General features: G+C 35.2%; 1 protein-coding gene across 1 annotated transcript; it reads left to right on the plus strand.

The window, feature by feature from the left end:
- Nucleotides 1-1,829: 1,829 nt before the first annotated feature.
- LOC103771820 (tumor suppressor candidate 3-like) lies at nucleotides 1,830-14,699 on the plus strand (the record flags this gene model as incomplete). The annotated part of the gene is made up of 4 exons (XM_008939135.1): nucleotides 1,830-2,006; nucleotides 4,372-4,512; nucleotides 5,129-5,269; nucleotides 14,610-14,699. Coding segments are annotated over exons 1-4 (549 nt in total), but the record flags the coding sequence as incomplete, so codon positions are not given.
- Between the last annotated feature and the right edge of the window lie 1,522 nt (nucleotides 14,700-16,221).

The following is a 16,221-nucleotide window of genomic DNA, read 5'->3' on the forward strand; positions in this document are numbered from 1 at the left end:
TGACATTGGCTTTCCTGCAGTCCTCAGACAACTCTCCTGTTTGCCATGATTCAGCAAAGATGATGGAGAATGGTAGAGTGACAATGTCAGCCAGTTGTCTCAATATTCTTATGTGTTATGTATACATTATATGTATATTATTTATGTATATATTATGTATATTCATATATACATAACGTATATATGTATATTCATTTTTCTTAATTGATCACTAACCCAGCCTCAATTGACTAGCAGAGAATCTTCTCTCCTCCAGGCTTTCTCTCCTACATCTGGGGTCTGGAGTTCTTGAGGGCTGGTCCAGGGTTAAAGACCGAAGGAAAGGTGGCATTCAGGAGCTCTGCCTTCTCTGCACCCTCAGTTACCAGGGCTGCTGCCTCATTCAGCAGTGGGCCCACACTTCCCCTAGTGTTCCTTTAACTATTGATGTATTTGAAGGTATTTTTTTTTCTCTTCCTTTGCTAGTTTTAGTTCTGAGAGGGCTTTGGCATTCCTTACTGCCTTCCTACATGTCCTGACTATCTCCCTATATTTCTCCCAAGTGACAAGTCCCTTCTTACATGAGCTATCCACTTCCTTCTTCCATGAGATTTCCTTCAGTAGCCCCCTGCTCATCAATGCAAGACTCTTAGCTTGTCTACACATTTTTTTATGCAAGGGAATGCACCTATCTTGGGCTTGGAGGAAGTGGTATTTAAAAATTGACCAACTTTCTTGGGCACCTTTGCGCTCCAGAGTCTTAGCCCATGGAATTCCTGCAAGTAGATCTTCGAAAAGTGCAAAGTTAGCCCTGTGGAAGTCCAGGGTTGTAATCCTTATTGCCCTGCTTCTACATTGTAGAACACTGAACTCCACCACTGTCACTGTCTCCAAGGCTGTTCCCAGCCTTAATGTCCCAAACCAGTCCTTCTTTATTCATTAATACAGGGTCCAGCAGTGCACCTCTTCTCATTGGTTCCTTCACTGCCTGCATTAAGAAGTTATTACCAGTGCACTGCAAGAGCCTTTTTGACTGACCTTGCCTGGCTGTGTGGGAGTCCTAACAAATATCAGGATGACTGAAGTCTCCATGAGTACCAAGGAGTGTGTTCTAGATGCTACCTCCACTTTTCTGTAGAAGGCCTCATCAACATCTTCTTCCTGGTTTTGTGGTCTATAGTAGACTCCCACAACAGTTTCACACCCCTTTGCATATCTCCTAATTCTTATCCATAAGCTTTCAACCTGTTCCTCCTCCCCCCCGAACAGAACTCAATACATTTCAGTTGCTCTTGCACATTAAGAGCAACACCACCGCCTCGCCTTGTTGGTCTGTCTTTCCTAAACAGTGTATAGTATATTTATAATCTATATACTTAGGGGCTTACTGTTCATTTTAGAATTGTTTTCCCAGTGCTTAGCTATTTCTACGTCTCTTTCTATGACTCTGCTATTTTAGGAAGATTACTACTGTCACGTTTCTGTGTTATTTTTTTGACAAGTCTCAGACTTCCTTATGTGCAACTGTCTCCAACAAGTAAATCATGATATTGTACTCAAGGGCCACGCAACGCACCTCCTTGCAGTGGATCTGTTGGCAGATTTGTGTGACTCTTGCCACTCAGACCACTTCTGTTTTCTGAGAATTTAAAGTATGGAAAACATTACTTTTTATTGACATCATCTTGGGATGTCTCTTGGTATGGTTTGATGTAACACATTTCTAATTTTGGAGCAGGTGAGTTTGAACCAAAGATTTGCATAACTAGGTGAAACCTTTAAAAATTGATAATGTTGGTGGTGAGAATAATACTGCAAGTGTAATTCATCTGACCCCTGCAGCTGGTGATATGGAATCTTTTACCAGCGAATGCCACATGGATGTACATTTGTTTCTTTTCCTTAACAGGCAAGCAAATGAAGAATATCAAGTGCTGGCTAATTCATGGCGCTATTCATCTGCTTTTTCAAACAAACTGTTTTTCACAATAGTGGATTATGATGAAGGGGCAGATGTTTTTCAACAGGTAAATGTTGGGCACTGTAAAACATTCTTAATTTTTAGAATTATATGTTGATTTACCAAATGATACAAGACAAATTATTTTCTCTGTGTAGGTATGTACCTCTGTTTTCTATACAAATTCTTTTTCGTCAAACCCACTGCACTTTCTATGACATTGGTGAAGACAGATTGACACAAGTAGCCATTTCTGCAAGTTTCCAAGTGTAGTTTATAATGTTTGTTTAAAGATTATATTATCCGTTAGATTATATGTATGCAAATTCTTTTTCAACCCATTGTTAGTTATTTTTTAGAACGAAGCACAATGCAACTATTTTGCCTTTAAAGAATTTCTTTATCTTTAGGGGAAATAAGCTCCTAAATAAAAGTCTTTTAGTTGTTTTTATGTAATACAGTAGTCTTCAACTCCAGTAATATTTCTATTAGCTTGGAAGCTTTTCAGGGAATAGAGAAGAGACTAGTATAGATTTTATATATTGGTTGTGATGAGTGAAAAATCCATTGTTGGAGAACAGTCTAGGGCCTCCTCTTGAACTGAGTAGTCAAGGCAAAACACATCACTTGAAAATTAATAATAAATACTGATTGATATTTATCTGTTTATTGAAGCTAAAATGCAGATTAAGAGGAGTGACAATGTTTGAAGTTCTCTGTATTTTTAGGCACCTTTTTGTGAAGTGTGTGCTTTAAAATTTTTAAGGGAAAAGTTTAATATTTATTTTTTAAAGACTTAATTTTAAAAGTTTAATTTTTGTTTATTTCCAACTGGCATCTTAGAATGTTTTGTGTAAAGAATGGGTGTTAATGGATTAAGATTTTGATTTTAAAATTTTAGTTCAAATAGGCTTTAAAATCATACTACATTATCCTACAGTGTTAAAATAATACAAAATATGTTAATTGATTTTTCCTTAAGCCAGTCAATACATATTAGAATAGTCCAGTCCAACTTACTCCTTGTGCAAAAGGACACAGTTTCAGTTTATTACAGGTGATATGCATTTTAAGTCATGTAAAAGTTGGACCAAATTAAATAAAGTACAGAAGGATTTTACTGTCAAAGAAACAGTGATAAGAAGTGATACTAATGACTCTTGTAAGGTGGATTTTGGGGTAATATATTTCTGACCTTATGTTTATGTGTGCAAACAGGTCATATAATACTGATGTCATAGAAAAAAACCTGCAAAAAGTCTGTGACACTGATTTTTCAACTTCTTGTCTCTGTTTGTTTGTCATTAGAGAAATGACAAAGCAATTAAAGACAAGCTGCCCCAAACTCTACACAATGTCAGGTTTCTGTATCTCAGAATGTTTCTGTATCTTATAAAATATTTTATTAAACTATTTCACAACATTTGTCTTATCCTGTCTCAGAATATTTTTTTGTTTCCAAATCAGTTCATTAAAGAAGAGGACTACTTTTTGCTTAGATGGAAAATATTTTCATAGCTGGTAATTTCTATTGATAAATTCAATTCTGTACTTGATTAAATGTTGTGTTGTAGTAATGTGATAAAACTAATTTTTTAGGAACGAAACAAAGTTACTCTACCTTTGTTACTTTAAGATTTCCATATTGCATCATCTTTCAGCATTTCCCCTGATTCTGTTTGTTAATGTTTTTACTGCACGATTTCTGAGGTTGACTGAATACTGAGGAATTTTCTATAATAAAATTATGTTCTCCTATACCACCTTGCAAAGCTGAAGTCAAAGTTTAAAGTGGCAAATGTAAATGTAAATTTGTTTATCACTTTTGAGTTTTTTTATATACTGTGAATAATTCCAGTGACATGAGCACATGAATTAAGTCATATAATTTCTAGACCAAGTTATGTAGACTAAGCTAATGATTGAGGGCTTTCTAGATTCAAAAAAGATTAGTCAGTCACTAGTGGATAGTCTATCTTGAAGCCAGTGGAAGGCAAGGTGAATAGTTAACTTGTGACTAGCAAGAGCTAGGCCAGAAGAGCAATGTCAGGCTATTTGAACACTTTATTCTTACCTTAGAATTATAATTTTAGTAGATTGGATGGGTGCAGGGTTTCTGTTTTACTAATTATGAGGAAGTTCTTACAGTGTGTGAGAAGTTCAAAGCATAAGATACTCTTACTCAGAAAGGGTTAGTTGTGGAATACTCTGAATAATAAAACATCCCAAAGAATCTACTGGAAGAAGTATTCTGAATACCCTTTTTGCAGGACTATACATGAAGATGTATGAAACGGAGTAATTTATGGAGGCAAATAATATTTTTCATTATAATTAGTTTTGTGTTGTTTTATGCATAAAAGGTAAACAGTTAAACATTTTTGAGGATAGAGTTACTAATTTTTCTTCTGCTCTTTTTTCTGGTTTTGTAGCTGAATATGAACTCTGCTCCGACTTTCATGCATTTTCCTCCAAAAGGTAAACCCAAGAGAGCTGACACATTTGACCTGCAGAGAATCGGATTTGCAGCTGAACAGCTAGCTAAATGGATAGCTGACAGAACAGATGTTCATGTAAGTCTTTAGACAGTTTTGAAAGTTGAAGCCAAATGCATCTCTCTAGTCTGAGACAGGCTGGTGACAAATTTTGTCTTTCCTTAATACCTTTTTTACTGAAGTGTAGGCTCTGGAATACACAAAAAAAAAAAAAAAAAAAAAAAGTCACTGTACTTGTGGTAACTTCTGCAGTTTGCAGATTCTGTTCCATTCTTGGTTTGTTAAATTTTATGTAGTCTTATTCTGGATGAAAAGAAGCAAAGATATTGTGATAATTAGTTGTTGGTAAGGAAACCGTGCTTTCATTAATAAGGAAAACATGCTTTGTGCTTTTGAAAACTGTACACAAACAAGATAGATCCATAGTAGCTGTTCCTAATTTAGACACAACCTGCAAATATGTTGAAGGAATAATGTTTTGGAGTTGAACAGTTCAAAATGATGGTTTAAACTGTTTTCATATTATGTGCTTATTAAAGGAATTACTACTTTTTAAAATTATTTAGGTATACTTTTAGAGAATAGTCTTTCTGACTCTGAAAACTGTTTTCATATGCTCCCTGTTTGTTTATATGGAAGATGATCTATATGTTTGCATTTATATCTGGTCTTTATTTTCATTTATCTTTTCCAGATTAGAGTGTTCAGACCTCCTAACTATTCTGGTACAATTGCACTGGCTCTTCTGGTATCTCTTGTTGGTGGCTTGTTGTATCTGCGAAGAAATAACTTAGAGTTCATTTACAACAAAACTGGCTGGGCCATGGCAGCTCTGGTATGCAGATTTTCCTTACTAATGTGCTTTTTATTAGCTTCTTATCTCAGCATATGTGTCTTCGTTGCTTGCACAGTAAATTAAAAACTATTGAATGAATACATGGCTCAGGGTGATACTATGAGACAAAGAGTCATAATCTAGATTTTGGGGCTAATAGTCGTAAGCAGTGAGTATCAGTACAAGTGATTCACTGAAAATTAGCAGATTCTCTGATAGCTGCAGATTTTTGTTTGCACTTCAACAAGAAAATATTTCTAATAAGAAGTGTTACTAACGTTCACTGCTATTGTTCAACTTGCCTGTTTTTGTAAAAGCAGTAATGTTATGATTGGTTTAGTGTGGCTATTAATGTCAGACTGCATTTTATATATACACTGCATACTATACTGTAAAGACAGTAATGAAAGGTTAAGAAAAGTAACAAAGGCTTTTATGTGTTTGTAAGAAAAATTATAAAAGAACTAAGAAACAAAGAAAATAGTGGAATCCTTTCCAAAACTGGTTTAAGTAGTACTGGCCTTAATATTCCACTGTGAAGTTACATGAGAATAGGACAATCTTAGCGGGTTGACTAATTTTAGAATTTACTCAGCCTGTTTGAAATATTAGTCTTCTAAATCCTCAAGGCCATAAATAATGCATTAAGGTTTAACATGCTTAATACTGTATTACAGTGTTTATTTATATCATACTTTTCAAATAACTGAGTAGGCTGATGAAAAATATGGACTGTGCAGCATAGCTGTTTCAGTTTTAGATAGGAAATAGCATGCAAGGTTAGTTAGATGATGGTTAAGGTGTATCAAGTACTCTGCCATCATTGTAACTGACAGAAAAGTTAAAACCTGAGGAGCAGCATCTAAGGCTGCTAATTTGCAGGGACACAGAGTCAGGGGCATGGTTATCAACACTGGAATAATGTCTAGGGTTATCAAGTCCAAGCCCATATTTTACAGCTTAACAGAGCCCCTTCCTTTTGTATTAATAATATATTAATTGAGAACAGTACTATTAAAAACTGTAGGCTCTTTTTCCAAGGAAAGCTTAGATCAGATAGTCTTTTGAGGTCCCTTCCAACCTGGGTTATTCTACGATTCTGTGTACTTTAGCTTTGCTAGAAGTAAGTTACTGAATATGCCCTATAATTGTTTTTGCCTTTTCAAAGCCATGTGATATTGATGGTTTGCTGTTCTGCCCCAATTCAACAATATGAGAACATACCTTATTTGTGATACTTTCCATTGGCAGCCTTGAATTACATCAGTTCAAAGATGAAGTTACATGGTAGGTACCTGTTGTGCTGTAATTAATTTTTGAACCTAAATGATTGACAAGCTCTTAAAGCAAACTCTTAAGATTAGTTACTTTTGAGTAATAGCTACTGCTATTCCTGTTTTCTCTCATGTGCTATCATAGCATTTCCTACTAGTTTACATGGCATACATTCTTTAAGCAGTTTGTCTACCCCATACATTGAGGAAGGGATAAAGATTAAGGTTTCAAATCAACCACCTACAGCACTAGATTTTGAGTAGAATGATATTTCTTTTTGATGTAGAGAACCAGGGGCAGAATGTGGATTTTTTTCCAGGATGTTATTTGGAGTATCCTGACCTCTAGCACAGTGACAGTTCTCTTCCAAAGTATGTCTGTCATATTTACTTCCATATATTTTTCTAGATTACCAGTATTTTTCAGTTAAAATGCTTTTAAAAGATGCACTGCCACCGGAAAGCTCAAATATTATCTGTATCAGTATGACTTTTTTTGGACTCCTGATCTTCAGACATCACTTGAGTAAAGCGATATTTAGCACACCATAATAGATGTTTGTGTCAAAATTAAATAAAGATATATAATCAGTGGTATTTCCTTTGTTTAACCATGCACTCTATCTCTGGAGATAGCAATTTTATTCCAATTTCATACCTCAGGGTTTCAGATCAGAAGTTTAATTTTTGAATGTTTTAGGGAATTGTTTTGTCTAGCAGAGGTTAAAAATCAGTCCTTCATATCAAGAAGCTGCATATAATATAATCTGCATTCAATAGATAGTTGAAGACATAATTTACTTCCTAATTAAATTAAGAAAATTAACATGTTAGTCTTTCTTAAATTGCTTGCTCTTCCCCTGAACAGCAACTGGACATTTTACACCTGAATGTAACTGTAAATTGCATTGTAGAAAACTTAGTCACATTTAACTGAATCTCTGTGGATGGGCCCAATGTCCAAATGTGATCAAACATTTAAAGAAATGGTATTAATCCTGTTCAGTAATTGTCACCCTGCTGATTGTATTGACAAGCAGTAATCTAGTTAAAAGGAATTAAAATGGCATTAATGCCATTTATCATTGCTGATACTGTTTCCTGTAAAGTTCTATTTGCTTTAAAGACAAATATCACTTAGAGGCTCTTTTAGAAAAAGGTCTTATATCTGAAAGTATATGGTGATTAATCATGGTGTTGAGCCAATGCTTCCCTTTTTATCAGTACTGTTCTTTTGCCTTCACAATGTTGTCAGAGCCCTATACTGCAAAATGATATTTTAGCAAAGGTCTCGCAGTTACCAGAAGTCCATTTGGTTTTATTCAGGTCTATGTGGACATACAAGTTAATGTTACAAGTTCTTTTTGGCGGAATCAGTGGGGACGCCAGATTGTAGGCTTTTACATGGATGACCTAACTTCAGTAAAACAACTAGAATATGTCAAGATCCATAGAATAAAATGGACAGTTATTAATCTATTCATTCTAAGATATTGTGTAGTTATGATTCCCTTACATGGTGCTTTCTTTCTACCCATAAAACTTAAAGCTTCTTTTTTCATAAAACCTCATTAAAAGGAAAAATGGACAAGATAATGTCTAGTGAAGGGGAGCGAGTCATGCCTAATCAAATGCGTTTATGAACAATATAAATAACTAATAAATGCTTGATTTTAAAGAATTATATTCTTCAAGATTTTTTTTTTTTTTTATTTTTGAACTTAGAAAAACCCAAATTAAGCAGAGAAAGCCTGGCAAGATATATATATACTACAGGAAGCTCATGTTTCTGTCAGGACTGTTGGCAATTATTTTGTTCCTTATTGGCAGTTCTTTTAACAGGTGTTGCACAGTTGAGAAAGCTTTTGTCTAAGAGTTGTAGGTTTGGGTTTGTATTGGTTTTGGGGAGATGTTGTACTGCTAGATAGCCAGCATTCAATAACAAAAATAACATTTTTAATTTCAAGGAAGCTCTTTCATAGATATCCTCACATTCAGTAACTGAAAAGTCTATCATTGCAGACTGTGTCTTTTTTTCTTTTGCTTATTTTCCAGAGGTTCTTAGCTTGTTTTGAAGACCATTTTTGCTTCCATATGTTGGATACTGTCTATTTAAATGAAAAATTGACAGCGCCTCTCCACCTGATTGAAAGATCTGTTCCTAAAAACTACAAAAAAGTTCTCAGCGTAAATGCCTGTGCTTTTTTTACTAGCAGGAGAACAGAGAATCCCAGAAATGTGGACTGCATTTTTATTTGATATCTCCAGTGATACCTGAAAGTTGTCTTATAGCTAATATTTCCGTCAGTGTTGTAGGAGTATATTTAGGAATGTAATATTTAGTGATACATCTAATAATTTTGATATACTTTCAGAACCAAAACCAGAGCTTTCATCTCCCACATTGATTCCAATGCCAGTTTGCACAGGACTGTTGAACTGGCCATGTCCTCCGTATGAGATCGTGCAATAGCAATGCTATTAGCAGTTTGATCCCCTGGAATCACTGCAGACTCTGGTAGTATCTTGTATGCCTTAGGCATTTTTACTTGCAACATTACCCAGAAGGCTTTTAGAACGGCAAACCAGGATGACCGAGTCACAGTACATAATATCCCAAAAGATGTCTTTTGATGTGTTATCCAAAATTTATTCCCTGGATTATTTTAGAGTTTAATTCAAATCCTACTTTTCATCTATGGATATTTTTCCTTCTGACATGCTAGCACAAAGATGAGGAAGGACTTCAATCCTTAGATATTTCCAGTCCTGTCCGTTTATACTGATAACAAGAAGCAATTCAGAATCTTGTCAAGACTCTTCATTCTTTAAGCAGAGAGACTAAAAGGTCAGATGGTATAAACTGGGCATATCCATAACAATTTAGATAAGGAATTGCTGCAACAGTACTGATGCTAAGAGTTTGTTTGATCAGTGAGAATGCTGGCTACATAAAAAGGGGGCTTTTTAAAGTGTCTTCTTTACCAGGCTGCCACTGTGGTCTTCTACATGGAATTTTCAGTTTTATTTTATGTGTATATTTCGTATTTGCCTGTACACCTGTGGACTCTGGGAAGGCAAAGTCTATGCTCAAATTAGAAGGCATCTGCCTAGGAGTTGACTCTATTGGGCAAAATATGTGGAGTCACTTGAATGAGAAGACAAAGCACGTGTTTACTGTTGTTGTGACAGTTAATGGTTATGAGAAATGTGTTCTGTGCTGATACACTCCACAGTACCTATACCTTACAGTGTATACATCATGAGTTATTGCTCCAAAAGAGCCTGAAGGGTATTGTGGCTACTGGAGGCTTCTTTACTCCCTTCTGGGAATGAGGACAAAAAAGTAATGTGTTTTTTTCAAAGATACAGCTAGAAAAAGTCAGGCTCCTCTGTGTGAGCAGATAGGCATCTCAAAAGAACAGCAATAAGTGCAGGTTATTAATTTCCTTTTCTCCCCGTAGTTAGAGGTTTTAGAGATGCACAATATCTTTTAAAGATACAGAAACCCTTTCTCTTTGCTTCTGTGTTGTACTCCCTGTCATTGAATTGTATATCTCTTCCTAGAGACCCTAAGAAGTGATGGATTGTTATTTAAAAATTGAGTACAGATCTTGAAGCTCTGGAGGCTTCACTGAGTACAAAAGCAAAGTTAAACCAGACAGAAAGGATGATATTTCTATAAAACAATAATTGTGCAATGGCTACAACTTACATGCACAGAATTATATAGAAATTAAGTACAGAACTGGCTGCCTCTGTCTCCCCTTTTTTTTTATTTTTTTGAAACGTGCTTGAACTTAACTATAAATGTGTCTAGAATTATTTTTCTTGTGTTAAACTATTTGCCAAGTTCTGGGTTCTAAACTTGCAGAGAGAAATCTAATGATCTGCTTTGTATAGTACTTGATAGGAGGAAGCCTCATTTGAAAATACATACCAGATGGCTTTTTAAGTCTCTAGTATTTTTGTTTAACAACCTGGCAGATAGCATTAAACAAAACTTGCACCTTTGAGAAGGTGATGTATTAAACCCAAGTTTGTATTAAACCAAATTTGACAAAGCCTGCAAGACCAGGAACAGTCAAAAAATTCTGCCCACGTATCTGTAAAGTTGTGTCTTGCTAGCATTTCAGTGCTCTGGTGAGACTCTTGGTGCTTATTTACCTTGTGTCTGTTCTTAGGAGCCTTGTGGTACACGTGCTGGTGCACCACAGGTGAGCTCAAAGCAGCTTCCCTCTTTGGGAGGCTAAGGCTGAAGTCATGCACTGTGAAGCCATCAGGAAAGCACCACTTGCAATTAGTTAACAAGCTCCTTGAGCTGTCCTGTCTACACACAGAGTGTACACACCTACAACTGGTAATAGGTGTGAATTTCATTGCCACTGAAGACATCCTGTGGAAGTTTGGTCCTGGAACCACAATGTGTTGTAGCAAATCAGCGTTCCTGCCCTCTCTCTACTATACCAGGCAATAATGTAGGTCTGCTGTGTTTGCTTTTGTCATTTCATTGCAGAATAAGATACCTAAATATGGAAGCTCTTAAAATAGCTTAACCCTGAGTTCACTTAATCATTCAGGCAGCATGCAGCAGTTAAAGTGTTCTTCTTGGAGTGTGACAAAGAGAAAGAAACGAGCGGGTGGGTGAGGTGTGTCTTTGGTACTTGGACCTGTTGAAGTACAGACTCTACTCTGCATAAGTGGAGTTGAAAATCTTTCTAAGAGCTCAGAGGAAAGGGCCTCAGCTTGAATCTTCTGTTCTCCAGCTTTCATCCTTTATACTTGGACAAGATCCAAGAATACTGTGGAAAGGGACCATTACTTTGCATATGCATTGTACCATTGAAATGAACACAATGTTAACCCTTTATAAGGTAAACATGAAGTCATTAGTCATGCTACAAGTTGATTATTTGTAGAAATTAATTTGGTGAAGTTTTGTCCTCAGAAACACCAACTCTCAGAAACTGGTAGTGAACTAGGTGTTTTGGAAATTTTGGATCCCAAAGCGTGGGATTCTATGCAAACTATGGGGTTTGGAATGGTAAACATGGTGTACCAACGTGATCTATCGTGTATCACAGATGCATGCATCTCTTCTACAAATAATGGTGGATATTTCAAGGGTATTTTGCAAACAGTAGGAATCTGGGGTTTTTTTCCTTTTTTTTTTCCCTTTTAACCTGGATGATCGTAGTAGGAGAATAGCAAAGTGAGCTTGAATGTCAGGTGCTACCTGTAGCATACCAAATGCATGCTTGAGGTATATGATGGAAATGCTTTCCTCTTAGGATACTTAAAATGAACAAAGAGTGGAATAGGATGAGGGAGAAGCCAGAGAATGTTTTTTGGCTTCTGAAAAGGTCATTTTGAAATACACAGTAAAGAGGTACATGATGGAAGGAAATTAGGGCAGATCCAGAATGTTGTGTACCAAGTTATTTTTCTTGGTCACTAACAGTCTGAACTGGAAGACTATGAAAGATGCCTTCAGGATAAACAACCATATTGTTAACTCTTTCCTTTTCAGTATATTGATATTTGGACTTTGTCTCTCCCCACTTTTATGTCTCCTAGGTTTTTCTTGTTTGACATTACCATGTTGTGAGATAATGTATTTGTATTGAAAAATCATTAAAAATCAGTAGTGATTTGAGAGATTTACCTATTATAAAGCATATGACTGTATGTAAACTAAGGTGATTTTTTAAATCTTTTCATATGGAAGCAGAATTTGCCCTCAATAATGTAAATTAAGTACAGTAATTTATGAATGAGTAAAATGACTTTTCATAGAAAACTCACTTTGAGAGCCATAGTTTGTGTACTTTATGCATCTCTTCTCTTTCAATGTTTTACTTTTCAGCTAACTTTTGGCCTTTCAAAATATCTTTCACCTTACTTTTGTTACCCACATTTTCAGTTTCTGCACTTTTGTAATTTCCCATAAGCTATATCCTGTGTGATTCATCACCAAAATTGCAGCATAAAGTTCTCTGATAGAACGATCTGCAAGGTATAGAAATAACTATTACAGTTTTCCAATAATGGAAGGATATACTCTCTTCATTTCTTTGCATATTATTAATTAAAACATAATCCATCTGCTAATAATCGCTACCAGTATGCTTTCATCTGCCGTATTAATGACTATATTGTTGCATTCCAAATCCTGTTAAGGGCAAAATGAAACACACCGTATATTAAAAGCCATATCTTCTTAGTGTAATTGAAATCTTAAAACTACAACAAAGAATTATTATTAAACTGGATATGAATTTTTTTTCATTATTTTCTTTCTCTTTTCTTTACAAGCACAAAAAGTCTTAATAACACCACAATTTAAATTGTTATGCACACACTTCCTAGTATCTTTGCCTTTCTCTGATGTCGTGGTTACTTTTCCAGTTTCTGTCTGGATCTTGAGATCATTCACTGGATTCAGTCTGGAACAGTGGGGTGTTATGGTGAGCTGTTAGCTTTCCAGATTCTTTGCTGGGAAGAGTATGACGCTGCTGCTTTCTTCCTCCTTGCTTTAGGATCCACTTAGGGCTACTTTTACACCTTGTGATTCCTTCACTGATCTGCAACTAGATTTTACAACAAAAATCACTGTGTAAATAGGGATGGTCTTAGATACATTGGATACTTCTCCTTTGTTCTCTTTGTTACTCCTAAAACTGATTTTGACCAGCTCACATATCTAAGTTTCTTTTAATTAACCCTTGACATAATGTTTATAGGCTTGGTGTCTCCACTGTAGTCCCATGCCCCCTTTCATATCGTTCAATACTGGTACACTGCATCCTGTGTTTTTACTTTTGTTGTCTCTGCTGTCATTCCATTCCTATACTACATCAGTATGTTAGTCATAATTATTTCATCCTAAAAAGAATAGTAAGATAGGCAAAAGTAATGTAAGCTATACATAGCCATATGCTCTTTGGAAAAAAAATGGCATTTCAGATAAACAAGTTTTCAAAAACTAATAATCCAGGAAAGCCAAGACAGATTTGAATAAAGCCTGACAAGATTCAGTCCTAGGGCCTTGCAAAGTTTATTCAATCCTATTGCTTGTTGTGGCAAAGCTGCGTTTGTGGGATTATAGAGCTACATTAGCTTAACTCTATTTCACAAGTAAACATTTTGTAAAAAAAATGCTTCAAAGAGTTTTCATAAACCATCACGGTATGAATTTTTTGCATTTGTGATCCAGCTGCTTGAATTACTATGACTATACTATGCTGGTAAAAATAAGCATATATGTTAAAACTGTACTTAAGTTATCTTAAAGTTCTTGTAAGGATTATCTGTACTAGTAAGTCAGAAGATATATTTAGATGAGCCAGGTTTCCCATTTCTGTTTTTCTCATTTGGTACTTAAAAGAGAGTATATTTTCCTCTTTCAACAGTGTGACCTTCTGCAAGAATTAATGTCTGTTTTTACATGTCATACATCCATAACTAACTTCACACTTCTTTCCATAGGGAATTTCAGTTTTCTGCCAACTCAACTGCTGTTATTTGTCATAGCTAAAATGAATCACAGTCAGTCATACAGGACACACAATGAGAATTTCATAAAATGGAACAGACGTTTTTTTAAAATGAATTTTTTCTTTACAGTTTTATATATCATTTCATATACCTGAAAGTAAACCAGTAAACTAAACATTTGTATTGAATTAGAGGCAGAAATAGCTTAATGAAAAGTTGTATAAATCTTCAACACTAGTTTGCAAAATACTTGCAATTAATGCCTTCTGCTATGAGTACTTCTTGCTGTATATATATTTAAATGTGGCAATTCCAAGTGCTCGTAAAGACAGGGTTATTTCAAGTGAGATTTTGAAAATCTGTCTTGAGCTAACTAATTTTCTAATAGTCATAAAGAATTTTATGAGAGCAACACATCTGAAAACCCTATCAAAAAAATCAAAATAGAGTTAGATACTATATCTGGTTAGGCAAACAATTATGTATCTAACCCAAGCATCACTAGCAGAATCATCTTCTATTCCATTCCTCTGAATAAATAAATTAGTATATTTTTCTGTTTTTTCTAGTGTGTTGTATTTGCAATGACATCTGGTCAGATGTGGAATCACATCCGTGGACCCCCATATGCACATAAAAATCCTCAGAATGGACAAGTGGTGAGTTGTTTCTTGTAACTTTATTTTGAGGGGAAACATTATATAGACAGTCACTTCCTACAGTGAGCCTACAATAGCAAATAATTGCAGTTCCATAGCACTGTCTGACAGTCTGTCAGTGTCTTAAGTCTCCAGTCGCAATCAGAGTTTCTTTTGGAATTTCAGATGTGTAGAAAGTGCCACCATCTTTGATATGAGCAATTAAATTAGTGACTGTGTTTTTCAAAATTCTCTTGATCAATCTCACAACTGTAGTGAATACATTATAAAATGTTTCATAAAAAACAGTTTCTGTGGCCCAAAGGTAAATGGATATTGTGTCTTTGTAGAAATGTGTTCCCTCATAAAGTGAAAAGCAAGTTTGTTTTCTTTTCAGGCTCTATTTACACAGTCCTTTGAGGTCTGTAACCTCTTATCTTCCTTCCTTGATCCCTTTAGTTAGAAAAGGAGATGGCAAATATTTTCATGTGCCTTGTACTATTTTCTGTCATGCCTGTAATTTGTCCACTGAACTTTAACAGAATGCTTTTTTCCTGTGTCTCTGCTCCTTAAACTTAAATTCTTTACCAGCTTTACTAAACTGTTACCACTAGTTTACTACAGCCAAAATTACTGTTATGTCCTGCTACTGTTGTCTTTGAAAGAATTATCTTATTTGCTTCTGCCTGCTCACAAATTAGCAAGCATTCATCAGTTTTCAGAAGAAGCAGCTCTCTTTGGCTGCTGGGAAAGTGAAGAGGACCTTGGCTATTTTCCACCATTTTGTTATTTACCACTTTTCAAGCAGGTTGTTGGGTTGGGATCTACAAAACTTGAAGTAAACTTAGTGGTCAGGAAGCTTCTTCATAATTAGTAGATTATTGAGCTATTTTCATCTTTGACCATCACTAGTTAAAGGAGACTGGCTTATGTCCTAAAGAAAGAAAAAGTATTCTAATCTTCCTTTGTGTCACAATGTAATTGGAATAACAAAAAAATTATAGTTTGAATTTGGTTGCTGATCTGCTTTTTGTCAGGAATGTATTAGCACATTCATGTAATAAAATGAAATTATTCCATCTCTCAACTTTGTTATGCAGAAGTAGAATTGATAATGTAATAAATAACTTTTGTAAAACACTGTTTATAAAAAGTAGGGTTTTTCATTACTGCCTTGCAGTGTTAAATTTATACCTTCCTATGGAGTGACAGCAAGGAGAAATACTGCATAGAAAAAGCACCATTTGTAACAAATTAGTTTTTACTGTATCCAGTTTTATATACATTGCCCATCTTAAAAACCTGTTTCTGAAGCATACTCTACGTCAAATAATTTTAGAATATCCCTTTATTTCTGAATTTGTGCCGTCTTGTCTCAGTTTTAGGTGAGAACTCATATCCTGTCTGAGAAAATACTAGTTTGGGAGTGTTAAGATACACAACTAAATAATGAAAATAATGGTAGAAATGATTTTAAGTTCTAGATGCTAACCTACTGTATTAGGCAACATACATACCTTCTTTTCAGGTTTTACTCCATTAC

Source organism: Merops nubicus, unplaced genomic scaffold (genome assembly GCF_000691845.1).
Source record: "Merops nubicus isolate BGI_N331 unplaced genomic scaffold, ASM69184v1 scaffold8304, whole genome shotgun sequence".
NCBI lineage: Eukaryota > Metazoa > Chordata > Aves > Coraciiformes > Meropidae > Merops > Merops nubicus.